The sequence below is a fragment of the Saccostrea cucullata genome, unplaced genomic scaffold (genome assembly GCF_032062105.1).
Source record: "Saccostrea cucullata isolate Sc308-1 unplaced genomic scaffold, CSIRO_AGI_Scuc_v1 ctg2325, whole genome shotgun sequence".
Classification (NCBI taxonomy): Eukaryota; Metazoa; Mollusca; class Bivalvia; order Ostreida; family Ostreidae; genus Saccostrea; species Saccostrea cuccullata.
In genome coordinates, this window is record NW_026936269.1 from 34,666 (window position 1) to 49,651 (window position 14,986).

The following is a 14,986-nucleotide window of genomic DNA, read 5'->3' on the forward strand; positions in this document are numbered from 1 at the left end:
CTCCGACTTTGTATTCTTACAAGGTAGAGAAAAGGCAAATTCTGATATTGAATAAAATGATATAGAAGAAAACTTTTTAAAAAGGTTCTCTATCTTCCCAATTCGCCGATACAAAAAAGTATTTAATTTTTTTTTTTAGAGTTAAGGGGTATTTTTCGAAATCAGATATTTTAGAGTTTGTCATCATTAACAACATACACATCTTCATTTAAACACGATCTTTGTTATTGTACCTTTTTTTATCTTTTAGTTAGTTTATTAAACTTTTCTTCTCTTTCAGGATGAACAGCCTTTGTACACACACAAACAATATACAATATGACAGTAGTTAATAAACGTTTGATGAACATACTTCAAGTGGTGATTGTAACTATCTCAGAACACAGTACAAAGAAAAGAAAGGAGCATAATACAGGGACACCAGGAACTTCTAGAGGTTGGATCAGGTGCCTCGGAGCCGTTAGAATCCCTTTTTTATCCGTCAAACTCGTCTTCAGTCCTGCGTATTGATCATCAAGACAGCTTTTTTGTTAAAATCTATTCTTCATAGCAATACATACCGAGGGATAAGACAAATATCAGATTCTTGCGCTTTACAGTTCTCAATTCTGGTATATAAGGTGTGAAAGACGGACAGGAGTACAGACGGATGGATAGACAGGAATATGATGGGCAAGGAGACGCTAAAATGTTGATCTTATTAGCAGATGACACTTAAATGTTTACAAAACTTTGCATACCTTCAACTAACAGACCATCGTAGTAATACTATTCCGCAAGATAAACTTGAATTACAGGCAAAAACCGTGACAAATAGTGTCAATTACAGGAATTGTCAGCTAAGTTTTGTTGGCTGTTGGGAAATGGTCCCAGTCATATGTTTTTAGAACAACACCGAGCGTCACTGCTGACACACGATACCACAAAGTCAACCTCGGTCACAGGTCTGATCTTCATGTTTCTGAAACGCACGTAATGTTATCTTACATTAGATCAGGCTGGAGAAAAGACGGAGATTTTTTATAATTTAAAATTCACAAAAATATTTAGGTGGTGAGAAAACGTAGTACTTTATTTAGAGTCAAATGATCTGAACGTTTTTTTTTCGTTCAGTTGGGGTACAGTATACATGTAACAAGCAATCAGAATATTATCCCTTTCGTCTTGGTTAAATTACATACAAGAATTTAATGCAACATACAGAAGGAAACGAGTACTGAAATTTGTGGTCTATAAAAGCTAGCCTTCAACAGCAATGATGTTTTCTGCAACATAAACTGAAGTTGGTCTTTCAATCACTACCAGACTAAATCAGAAATAATGAGCTCTACAATGAAAAACAGGCAGCACGTTAACACATTAAAAAAAATAGATATTTGATCTTCTTTGTATGCAACTCTCTAATGCTCTTCTTTACCACCATCATGCTTTACAAATTCTTATCGCATGCAAAAAAAAATAAATGTCAAATTACCTGAATATGACTCCATCATTTCCTCATCGTAGATGATCCTTTTATTATGTGCCTTTTGTAATACTCCTTTTTTAAATGCACACGTTCAATGAAATATATACGAGGTTCGTTCAAAAAATGGATAAAACATGTTTTCTAAAAATAGTGACCTAAACTCACTTCACATTTTTCTGAGTGGAGTCCTTTGTAATAGATTAATTACATACGTTGACATTTTCATGGTAACCTCTTCACGATTTGCTATCATAGGGTCGAACATTGGGAAATACAAGTTTTTAAAAGAAAATGACAAAAATTAGGAAAGTCCTATGCTTCTTCCTACTGTTTTGGATTTTCGACTTTTCCGTTTTATTTTAGGTGTAAGTTGTTTAAAAGGTCTCCTCATTTTCAAAACATTTCTATGGGTCTGTTTTAATATGCTTGATCTCTTCATTTCATACAGTGTGTTTCATCTCATTTAATAATAAAAAAAAATGTTACTGCAAAAAGCTTAATTTATTTACATTTTTCGAGTTTCAGAATTATCATTTTTACGATGCTTTTATTAGTTCCACAAAATTAAAAAGATCCCTTTAACAGACCGATTATTTTTCCATGATCAGGAGACAGTTCTGACCTTACATGACACCACTCACAACTAGAGTGCATTACAAATGAGATGACGGTAGATTTCAAAATTCTCCGGTTTTCTTATTTCATAATGCATTAGTATGAATAAATATTCCAGTATAACCTGTTGATGGTCTTTACATCTCTTGCTCTGAGTACCATCAATGTTGAGAGCAGGGTTGGCTCCTCTGGCTCATCACACTAATAAGTCGTTTGGACTCGGCATTTCGTAGAACCTATAGGGATTTCATCAACCTCTTTAGAAATCGGAATTTCGTAAAATTTTGAGTCGTCATAATGAATTTGATTAAGAAAAAAACCCAGTTTAGCTGCTCAGAGCTCGCGGTTAGAGACATTCATTCCTCCTAGGCACCTGGTCTCACATGTGGAATTTTTACATATTTTTATTTTTTTTAAAGATTTTGGTTTTGCTCAGTCTCTGTTCGAAATCTTCACTTTTTTATTCCATAAGATAAACTAAAAAATTCATATATTGACGTCGCGCACAGAATTCGGGCTGATTTTGTAAATGACATCCATCTATGATGTTATTGCATGCGTCGTTTAAGCATAAAAACGTAAAAAAATTAAGGCGTAACAAATTGGACTGGTCATCTAATTGCTGCTCTTACAGAATTTTCAAAATCATTAGAGTTTGAAATTACAGAATTCTCTTGATCACTACAGTTTGATATCACAGAATTCTCTACATCACTACAGTTTGATATTACAGAATTCTCTACATCACTACAGTTTGATATTACAGAATTCTCTACATCACTACAGTTTGATATTACAGAATTCTCTACATCACTACAGTTTGATATCACAGAATTCTCTACATCACTACAGTTTGATATTACAGAATTCTCTACATCACTACAGTTTGATATCACAGAATTCTCTACATCACTACAGTTTGATATCACAGAATTCTCTACATCACTACAGTTTGATATTACAGAATTCTCTACATCACTACAGTTTGATATTACAGAATTCTCTACATCACTACAGTTTGATATCATAGAATTCTCTACATCACTACAGTTTGATATTACAGAATTCTCTACATCACTAGAGTTTGATATTACAGAATTCTCTACATCACTACAGTTTGATATCACAGAATTCTCTACATCACTAGAGTTTGATATTACAGAATTCTCTACATCACTACAGTTTGATATCACAGAATTCTCTACATCACTACAGTTTGATATTACAGAATTCTCTACATCACTACAGTTTGATATTACAGAATTCTCTACATCACTACAGTTTGATATCACAGAATTCTCTACATCACTACAGTTTGATATTACAGAATTCTCTACATCACTAGAGTTTGATATTACAGAATTCTCTACATCACTAGAGTTTGATATTACAGAATTCTCTACATCACTAGAGTTTGATATTACAGAATTCTCTACATCACTAGAGTTTGATATCACAGAATTCTCTACATCACTACAGTTTGATATTACAGAATTCTCTACATCACTACAGTTTGATATTACAGAATTCTCTACATCACTACAGTTTGATATTACAGAATTCTCTACATCACTACAGTTTGATATTCACAAAATTCTCTACATCACTACAGTTTGATATCACAGAATTCTCTACATCACTACAGTTTGATATTACAGAATTCTCTACATCACTACAGTTTGATATCACAGAAGTTTGATGATATCACAGAAATCTACATCACTACAGTTTGATATTACAGAATTCTCTACATCACTACAGTTTGATATTACAGAATTCTTACATCACTACAGTTTGATATCACAGAATTCTCTACATCACTACAGTTTGATATTACAGAATTCTCTACATCACTACAGTTTGATATTACAGAATTCTCTACATCACTACAGTTTGATATTACAGAATTCCCTAACTCACTAGACTTTGATTTTACAGAATTCTCTAAATTATTAGAGTTTGATTTTACAAAACTCTCTAAATCATTAGAGTTTGATATCACAGAATTGTCTATATCATTAGAGTTTGATATTACAGAATTCTCTACATCACCAGAATTTGATATTACAGAATTCCCTGAATCACTAGAGTTTGATATTACAGAATTCTAGAGGGAGGAGCAGAGACTGGCTTTAACAAGGTGACGCCTGAGAAATACACAGCGCGTCTGTTTTACTTCTGTGGCACCAGGAAACACGTGGAGGTCAAGCATGTAAAAGGAAATACTGTATACAGGATAAAATTCGCCCCGTGTTATTTTTTACCCTTTCGCTGTTACCTCATTAGTGTGAATTTAAAACGGGGCGAATTCAAATAATTCAGTATTATTTCTTAAACAAAACTAATACTGGAAAAATTTAAAACGGGACAAATTGTTTTACAGTTTGAAAGGGCAAAAATAACACAGGGCGAAAATAACCCTGTATACAGTATATAGAGAATAATACATACCCTTTTCCATATCACATCCTGTATCAGCCCGAGACACCAATATCAGCCTGAGGGCCGAAGGCCTGAGGGCTGATATTGGTCAAGGGCTGATACAGGATGTGATGTGGGAAAAGGTCTGTATTAATATGTTTATTAAATACTTAGTGATAAAATACAGCATACATTAAGCTGAGAAGAAAATAAGTAAATAATCATGCAAGGACTTCTTCCATACATGTACATGGTCTATTGTCTCGTACGATTTGGGTTTGTTTCAACTTTTATTTCAGTGCACTCGATCCTTATTTGAAAATAATCTATTGCATTTATTTGTAAATTAAGATTAACCTTATATTTAAAAAGTTAAAATTAAGAGAATATGAACCCACCAAAAATTGTGTATGATCACATGTACTGTTTTAGTGGTTTAATTTACTAAGATATATTGACGTCACAATAGCCATATCAGCCCTGCAGGGCTGATATGGATTTGCAGGGCTGATATAGCATGTATAGCATATCGCATATGCACAAAACCTATATTTATTACTAAGTGTGTAAAAAACATAATTATGTTCTACATGTAAAAAAATCCACAAAATTATGTTCTTCATTTAAAAGAAATATAGCCAAAATTAAAAATAATGTTCCACGTATATTTTGCACATAAAATGTTTGGAAAGTTTGTCAAAAGTATACACATTTTTTATTTCAAACACGGTTTATTGCGCCTTCTCCATTCAAAACAATATCCACAATAAAACCTGGTTTTACAATTGTTCAAATATAGCTTGAATTAGAATGTTTTTTTCAAATTCTTTGATTTACCATGCAATTTTATTATTTGTGCAACATTGAAGCACACAATGATTTATATATTGACAATATTTTTAAGTTTAAAAAAATCAAAATTCACATTCAAACTCGCTACCACTCAAAAATTGTATATTCAACTTAATACAAATAAAGATTTTGAATTATAAGGATTTTTTAAGAGAGAAAAAGGGATTTTAAAAAATTTATTGCTACTTACTGCTAAACAGTCCTCCAAGACATGGTTTTTTGAGTTAATCAAGTCCATATATAAGAAGCTATACTTTTAAATGGATAGAGCATTTAATTAACATTTTAATTGATACAGAATACTTTATCTAAACATGTAAATTTTATGTCGTTTCAGCTCCGGGTATTTTGTAAATACAATTTTTACTCAATTTTGACGGTGCTCCGTGACCGCGCTAAATGGTAATTTCAATTTTTAGGCACACATTTTTATATGAGACTCAAATTATTTGAATCTGTTGTTAAAATATTTTACCAAATTTGGATAAAATCGTTAAATAAAAAATCAAGACAGAAGTAAAGTTTAGTATAGCAGAAAATATGCACAAAAATTATACTAAGTGTGACATGTTCTACATGTAAAAAAAATCCACAAAAATGTTGAACTTAAGTTAGTACACATAAAATGTATCTTTGTATTTAATTTTTGTTATTGAAGCCCATGAGATCAAAAAGAATGGTTATATTTGTTCCTCTGTCTATTTTGATTTTCGAGTACTGAATGCAGTTGTGCAATATTTATATATTGATTTAAAAAAAAAAATCAAAATTCACACTCACATTGAAGTTGTTGGAAAGGATTTTCCGTTAATTGTAACCAATCTTAAAGAGAGTTCAGGGATTTTAAAATATACAATACATAAACAGACAAGACAGCGAGTTAAAAAAACGTAACATTTATAGTAGCATTTAATTAACATTTCTGGAAACTCTAGTCTCAAAACAGTAACGGTAAAATTTTGCTAAAATTTTTTTCTAACTGCGCTAATACATATTTTTCAATTTGTTAGCACACACTGCTGCAGTTATATGAGACTAAACAACTTTTTTAAAAAAAATCATGCAATCAAGACAGATCTAAAGTTTAGTAGCAGACGACACCTAAATTAAGACAGGAATTGAACTTTAGTACAGTACATGTATCTGTTGTGGGTATTTTTGTTATTGAGGCCCATGAGATAGGTGTAGAATGGTTATATTTGTAACAGGAAAGGAGAAAATGCATGGCTGGACCAATCGTAAAACCGGAAAACCTGTATCTGAGTCAGGTGCTCTACCTACTGAGCTATCCAGGCCTGATATCCACAGTGGGAACCATTACATTCCTCCTTAAAGGTCTTTGGCCCTTTCAACAGGCTCATCCCTGGCAGGTCTTTCACCTGTCAATTCCAGGGCATGACACGTCACCAAATTAACAGGAAAGGAGAAAATGCATGGCTTGACAGTGAAGAACCCATTGTTTCTAGTTATGCTTATACTGGGCTTTGACGATATTTACCAGTGGAACGGTAAAGGGAGCCCTCCGAGAGACCCCAAAGGTATGTTAATTATTAATTCCAGGGCATGGCACGGAGTATCATTAGAATGTTAATGTGGGGGTCAAATGGGTTTAAAAGCATTTGGCCAGATAGCTCCGCTAGTAGACCACCTGACTTGAGATTCAGGGGCCTTGGTTCGAATGCTGATCTGGTCCGTCGTAATTTTCTTCTCGCCTGTTACACTTAAATACAAGGTGTACTGTTAGGTTTACATGGATAAAATTTATTTAATTTATTTGAGTTTATGTATTTAGCTCTTCTGAGCTCAAAGAAGTATAATTCTATGGCCATTTGTGAAATATTTGTCATTTTTTATGCAATGTGGACACGTTGGTCATATCTGAAGAATTTTGTCCTTACACTGTGGCCTACTTTTGATATTATGGCTAACATAATATATCAAATAAGAAAGGTTTACAATCGTCAATTGTCAATTGATGAATCTTTTTCGTGAGAGAATGCTAACAAAGAAGGAGTATGCTAACAAAGAAGTAGGTCATGGTGACCTACTTTTGGAATTCCAAGGTTTTATCCAAAGATTTAGGAAATTTTCTCAAAATGTCGCTGGAAAATTACTGAATCATGTAACAATAAAATATCAGTTACAGAGTCTTTGCCATTTTTACCTCTGGGCACAAAGGAGGCTTTTTGAGATGTATGAGTAAGTTTATTTTTAGAATATATGTGTTATGTTTTTATAAATATTTAGTCAACATGGCGTATTTAGTTTGTTTCTTTATTTTGAATGAGAATAAGAGTTTTTGTTTTTTATACTTCAAGGATATAAAACTCAATGATCATATGTACATAACAAAACCAATTTTTTTAACTGTAAACAATTGACAATTGACAATCATGTTCACACAACATCACCAGGCAAAGCAGTATTTGATTGCCCTGAAAGACGAGCGCAGAGGGAAGGCCAAGTCAGAAGTTCTTGAGGAAGAGGGGTTGTCTAAGAGTGTAAGTAAATGTAGATATTAAACTTATTTCTCTTCTATAAATAACTCTGTAGTACATGTCATTGTGTAGGCCATGCAGTACATCCTTAAACTAAAAGACGAGCGGAACGGGAAAGCCCGTTCAGAAGTTCTGGATGACGGCTTATTATCAAAGGACGTGAGTATGGAGAGATATTAGTAGCCAAGGATTGTATCGCTAGTTCACACCCGGGAAGCTTGTATAGTGGTGTAGTGGCTCTGTACTAATTAATTAACATACTAACATGTGTTTATATCATTTATGTTTTATTTATCATGTTTACAGTTTTACAATTTGCACTTGTTAATTATTCATACTAATAAGTGTGTATTTGTATCCAATTTATTATTTATTTATATACTAGGTAGTTTATTTATTACTCTATTTATCCCACTATTTGATTACTGTAGATTCCTTATTTTTCGAGAGAGTACTTATTATTGGAATGGGCTCTTCAACGGTAAATCGCGAGAAATAATTCGCGAATGGACGGTTCATCAAGAGATTTTACATAAATTTCAGCATCAGAAAAGTTTAGGGGAGTAATTTTATTTCCCGCTTGGTGTTTCTCGCGAAGTTACGCAATAATTATTTTCAGGCGTATATCTAGGAATTTACATTATAACCCCAGTACAGGTTGTAATGCAGGTTATGACTTTATAGCCTAAAGCTTACGTAGGATGCTTTATTTATAAAGGGAATTTATAAATTGCTGCTAGGCCATGATGAGATCAAAAAATTGTTTTGAAATTCCAAATATATATAAAAGGATAATGGAAAAATCTTCATAATATGAAGGATAAACATATCTCAATATAACTATAGGTGAGCATACATGCCTATCAAAGTTAATTCAAGCTTGCTGAAAATTTGCCAATTTGGAATCCAAAGGGCAAATTAATGAGTTTGTTTTTTCAAAAAGAAGAAAATATACAATCCAACACAGAGTGGGTCCAATTTTTTATCAGGATAGAATTCTGAATAAAAACTCTTTTACTTTTGGGGACAAACCTCTTTCTTTACATTTATGAATACAGTCTGTATACATTTTATGGCCTTTACATTTAATACAGAAGAGGAAATAAAAAATGAATTACAAACTTAGGCCTAATAAAATACTGGCCTTCTGTTACTGAGTTGATTATTAAACAATGTATGTCTTTTCCGTAATATTTAAATTATTTTAGCATGGAAATATTGCTGCATTAGTAATATAGTAGAATGCTTTTTGTTCTTTGAAAATGTACATATATTGCAAATACTTACATTCAGAGTAAAATATACATACAGCAAAGTCCCAGGGAAACCAATTTTCAATTGTTATAAAAGTATGAAGTTAATGTGTTAAGTTAACAATGCATTTGAAGACCATTGGGAATAAAAAATCACTATGTTGCAAGTGTCAACTGTTACCATATTGTAGTCACTCTTTAGTTTAATGAAGGATATGGAGATAATGAACAAAATTCAATATTAAAGTCCAAAAAACAATACAAAGCTTGAGTAGAGCAAACAAGGGCCTCTGAAACATCAGAGGTGGGATCAGTTGCCATGGAGGAGTATATATATATAATATGGATGTATGAGTTTTGCAATATCCTTTCAAGAGAAGATTATGCTCTAACATGACATTTACATTTTGTTTCCATGTAAACAATTATAAAACAAATCACAAAATTTGATCAGCAAAATAAAAACAAAATCTGTGTCTAATCAATTAATTTTGAAAAAAGCATGGAGGCATTATCTAAAATTTCTTGATACACTGCTTTTTGCTTTTGGATTGGACTGTTTTTAATATCATTACATGACAAGTACAAGTAGCTCTTAGAGGAAAATCTTTTTACAGCACGAGTTTTACCATGCCCTTATCCCTTTTTGAGGACGAGTTTTACCATGCCCTTATCCCTTTTCCAGCACGAGTTTTACCACGCCTTTATCCCTTTTACAGCACGAGTTTTACCATGCCCTTTTCCCTTTTCGAGGACGAGTTTTACCATGCCCTTATCCCTTTTACAGCATGAGTTTTACTATGCCCTTATCCCTTTTACAGCACGAGTTTTACCATGCCCTTATCCCATTTACAGCACGAGTTTTACCATGCCCCTATCCCTTTTACAGCACGAGTTTTACCATGCCTTTATCCCTTTTACAGCATGAGTTTTACCATTCCCTTATCCCTTTTACAGCACGAGTTTTACCATGCCCTGACGGAAGATGATGTTCCAGATGAAGCAGAGAACATGAAGCCGAAAGATTTGACAGTGGAACTCTTCAGGTTGAGTTCGAATCCTTCTAAGGGGCATATAGTGTATTGGGGCACAAATAAACAAACACAATCACATATTTTCTCAAAGACAAAGTCTAAGATTCTGAAATGACTGACTTGATGTAAAGGTTGAAAATCTTCATCACATAAATGTATCAGGAATTCAGAATGTTTCATTTTTTCGACTTTTCTTGATAACCTCTGGAAGTCGACAAATGACAATTAAGTCTCCACATGAAAGTCATGCACACATCTAGAAATTAATTACGTCTTTGAAGTAGGTTTTCCTGTTACCCCCATCCCTAAGTTTTACTTTTTTCTTTATTAAAAATGTCTTCTTCTTGTTTGAATGGAATATTATTTACTTGAACAACTTTATAAGATAGGGGCTTCTGAAAAAGATGTTGAAATAAAAAAAGCCACTTGCTCCATCATATAAATTTACACTTTGTTATGCCCCCCTTCGAAGAAGGGAGGGCATGTTGCTTTGCTGCTGTCTGTCGGTTGGTCGGTCGGTCTGTCGGTTTCCGTTCATTTTCTTTGGAGAGGTTGCACATATTGAAATGGAATTTAATATAGAGATAAGTCAGATGAATATCTAGGTCAAGTTCTGTTTTGGGTACAATCGCACCATAATTGGCAGAGTTATGCCCCTTAGACTTAGAAAAATTCTATATTTTTGCACATTCAGTTCATTTTCTTTAGAGAGGCTGCGTATATTGAAATGAAATTTAGTATAGAGATAAGTCACATGAATATCTAGGTCAAGCTATGTTTTGGGTATGATCACACCATTTTTGAAAGAGTTATGCCCTTTTTGACCTAGAAAAATTTTAATTTGTGTGGGAGGAGGGGGGCATAAGTGTTTTACAAACATCTCTTGTTTTATCAAAGTATGACAACATTTTGTTTCCATAGATTGTCTGATGCCTCGGGAAATCTGACATTTAAAGTAGAGAAGAGTGGGTCAGTATCCACGTCTGATTTGGACAGCAAGGTGAGTCTATGTAGAGAAGAGTGGGTCAGTATCCACGTCTGATTTGGACAGCAAGGTGAGTCTATGTAGAGAAGAGTGGGTCAGTATCCACGTCTGATTTGGACAGCAAGGTGAGTATATGTAGAGAAGAATGGGTCAGTATCCACGTCTGATTTGGACAGTAAGGTGAGTCTATGTAGAGAAGAGTGGGTCAGTATCCACGTCTGATTTGGACAGCAAGGTGAGTGTATGTAGAGAAGAGTGGGTCAGTATCCACGTCTGATTTGGACAGCAAGGTGAGTCTATGTAGAGAAGAGTGGGTCAGTATCCACGTCTGATTTGGACAGTAAGGTGAGTCTATGTAGAGAAGAGTGAGTCAGTATCCACGTCTGATTTGGACAGCAAGGTGAGTCTATGTAGAGAAGAGTGGGTCAGTATCCACGTCTGATTTGGACAGTAAGGTGAGTCTATGTAGAGAAGAGTGGGTCAGTTTCCACGTCTGATCTGGACAGTAAGGTGAGTCTATGTAGAGAAGAGTGGGTCAGTATCCACGTCTGATTTGGACAGCATGTAGAGAAGAGTGGGTCAGTATCCACGTCTGATTTGGACAGCAAGGTGAGTCTATGTAGAGAAGAGTGGGTCAGTATCCACGTCTGATTTGGACAGCAAGGTGAGTCTATGTAGAGAATAGTGGGTCAGTATCCACGTCTGATTTGGACAGTAAGGTGAGTCTATGTAGAGAAGAGTGGGTCAGTAGTCATGTCTGATTTGTACAGTAAGGTGAGTCTATGTAGAGAAGAGTGGGTCAGTATCCACGTCTGATTTGGACAGCAAGGTGAGTATAACGCTGAAGACTGCTGTTTAAATTATTTTCTACTGGGAATTTGACATCAAACATAACTTTAAGACCTGTCTTAGGTAAGACTTGCTTAAAACTCACCATAGTTTGGATGAGTATAACAATGAAATAAATATATTCTGTTGACTTATTAACATTAGGATGTGTTTATTGTTGACACCAAGAAAGCTGTCTTCGTCTGGATTGGATTGGAATCTGTTGAAAGAACCTCTGAAAGAAAGAATGCAATGACTTATGCCCATGTAAGCAGAACTGTATTATCAGTAGATATAAATGATACATCTTGATTTACACCGGAACACACAAACTTTTATTAATTAATTTTACAGTGTATTTTTATCAAATTTGTACGTTTTTCCTTAAAGCAAAACTAGATCTTACATGTTGTTATGTTTATGGTCATAACCTTGAAAGTTCATTCATCAGATCTTGAGGATTAATAAAGTTACACCATGTCTGAATTTTCAGAAATATCTACAGAAAACAGACCATCCACTTCTGAGCGTCACATGTTTGTCTGAGGGAAAACATGACAGACAGATCAGGATGGCTCTCAGCGCCTAGTTACCCGAGGACAAAGGCCAAGGCTTATCTAATCCATTGATTAATATTTGACACCAAGAGATGACAGTTTCTGATTTGAAAGAAACTTTTAATATGTTGTTTTGATATCAGATATAATCGTAGTTCAAATGTTTTGATGTAGGTTTTAGCAATACATAGTTTTCTATCCAATGAGATGGATTTCTTATCCAAAGATATAGCTATAATTGAGATTTAGCAATATGTATAGTATTATTATGTATGGATTTATGTTCGGGGGAAAATTACCACCGATTGTTGGAAAAAGTCATCTTTGTTTCTCTTTATCACTTACCTTTTTTCACTTTATATGCTTAATTTATATATTTTTCATATATACATGTACATACAATTATCAATGTTACTTATATAAAGGGTAGATTATATGGGTTTTGGGGTTTATGATTATTTTTGGAATTCTTTTTCATTCCTTTCTTTTTTTTCTAGTTTTATAGTGCTATTTTCTTGTGCAATAATGCTGCATATTGCAGATCATCCTTATATAAAAATAAAAGTTATAGCATTCGATGTACTAGTATTTATATTCATTGAAGCAGTGCACATGTTGAAAATAGGAAATAGACTACCCCCAATACATAAGTATCAACCAGTCAAAAAAAGAGATTTTTTTCCACAAAAGGCTCATATTTGAGGAAGATTTAAGTAATTTTCAGATATTTTGATATTATATGAATAAATGGAGGGTATAGTGTATACACAAAGAGAGAGACGTGCTAAGAACTGTCCTATGACAGTGTAGCTGGAGAATTGTGGCGTTATGTTTTTATCAGTCCTTGACCTTCCCGTTATGAAAATAAAATGCAATTTACGACGCAAAATTTTCTGCACAGAATTGGGGATAATCTCTCCATTTTCTAGCATTGGTCAATCAACTTACTCACTCCATAATCCTAAAGAAGAAGGTATGGTTTTAACTTTATTGCGCCCTAAAAATGTAATATCATCAAAAAGTTTTGAAACTGGCTTAAATATTAGTTAAATAAATGACTCTGAGAATCAGGAAAGAATATGTCATGAAGGTTTACCATTCTGCAAATATGACGTCATAAATGTGAAGCATTTCTCTATTTTCAACAGAAAAAGCCTCAAAATGGCTCATTTCAAGGGTGATTTTCCTTTAGAAAACAGTGTCCACAGCCGTCGCCCACGTTACTTTTTTGATATTTTGTGCAAAATTCAATAACAAATCACATATTTCAAGATCTTTGTGGGCGATGCCTGTGGACAATGTTATCTGAAAGAAAATTCCATTGAAAATTGGTGTCTTCTGCTACTTTTTAAGAAAATACAGGAAAATGCACATGTTTATGACGTCATAATTAGCATTTAAAAACACATGTGAGAAAAATGACTCGTATGATATTTCTGCATTGACCTTTAATTATTTAAAAAGCACAAGTTTTCAACTTTTACACCAGTTTTATTTTCTGGAAAATCATAGGGCAAAAATTGTTTGGAAACCATACCTTCTTCTTAAAGCAATATGAGCTGCATTTTTGAGAATTTAATTTTGCTGGTAAAATGTGTTACTATGATTAATTTGTATGTAATTTAAACCCCTGTGACCAATAAGCCCAAAAATAAAGTTTTAAAATTTTTTCAGAAGTAATATTTCTATTCAACCGAACATACAGTATGATATAAAAAATCATTATTGTACAGGACTACAATTATTCAATTTTGCTTCAACCAAAGCTAATAAAAAAATATTCATCGCAAAAATCAACAACAGTATTTTATTGATGTTTTAATTTTTCTGTCATAGAAATGTTAATTAAAAATTTTCCGATCTCAAATATGCAGCTAATATTGCTTTAATTCTTTAACGAGTCTGTATACTTTATTTGCCTCCCAATTATTCAGACTCATCTCTGTGTTTGCTTGTTGTGATCTTTTTTTAGATGACAGAAAATGCAAAACTGTCTGTTTAGATGAAAACGTATCTGGAGATGTATGAATAAAGTTGGTAAATAAATGTGCCTGGACTTAGGGAGGGAAATATAATTGACTGACCAGTACTGGAAAGTGGAGAAATTCTCGCCATTATTTCCATTACGGGACCTGTAGCGTTAAAGTCAAAGACTTAGACATAAACCATAACACTACACTTCTGTAGCTAATGAAAGAGAACACTGTTCTGTAAAAGAAGGATATGAAGATAATGAACATTATTATATGATTGAATAATTTTCACCTCTCTGATTGGCTGAGATCCAACTATGTTAGAAAAATACTACCTTGTATTGACCTGCACGTGACGTTCAAAGTCAATACAATGATTTATTTCCTCTACATTGATCTAAAAATAGATCGGGAAATTCCAAATTGATACAAATTGTTTTGGAAAGCCATTTAAACTACTTTGACTTTCTTTTCATGTGAACAAAACAAGCGAATATATATT

General features: G+C 33.4%; 1 protein-coding gene across 1 annotated transcript; it reads left to right on the forward strand.

Moving 5' to 3' along the window:
- The first annotated feature begins 7,742 nt into the window (after window positions 1–7,742).
- On the forward strand, window positions 7,743–13,162 carry LOC134245200 (gelsolin-like protein 2). The gene is made up of 5 exons (XM_062727474.1): window positions 7,743–7,857; window positions 10,065–10,153; window positions 11,063–11,141; window positions 12,120–12,221; window positions 12,448–13,162. The coding sequence occupies exons 1-5, from the start codon at window positions 7,750–7,752 to the stop codon at window positions 12,541–12,543; spliced, it is 474 nt and encodes a 157-aa protein (XP_062583458.1). The 5' UTR covers window positions 7,743–7,749; the 3' UTR covers window positions 12,544–13,162.
- Window positions 13,163–14,986: the final 1,824 nt, after the last annotated feature.

What these genes read in the sequence shown, in the direction of transcription:
- LOC134245200 (XM_062727474.1), top strand. Translation starts at nt 7,750, where the DNA reads ATGTTCACACAACATCACCAGGCAAAGCAGTATTTGATTGCCCTGAAA. An exon ending in AAGAGGGGTTGTCTAAGAGT is followed by an intron (nt 7,858 to 10,064) that starts GTAAGTAAATGT and finishes TCCCTTTTACAG; the next exon opens with CACGAGTTTTACCATGCCCT. An exon ending in CGTCTGATTTGGACAGCAAG is followed by an intron (nt 11,142 to 12,119) that starts GTGAGTCTATGT and finishes TATTAACATTAG; the next exon opens with GATGTGTTTATTGTTGACAC.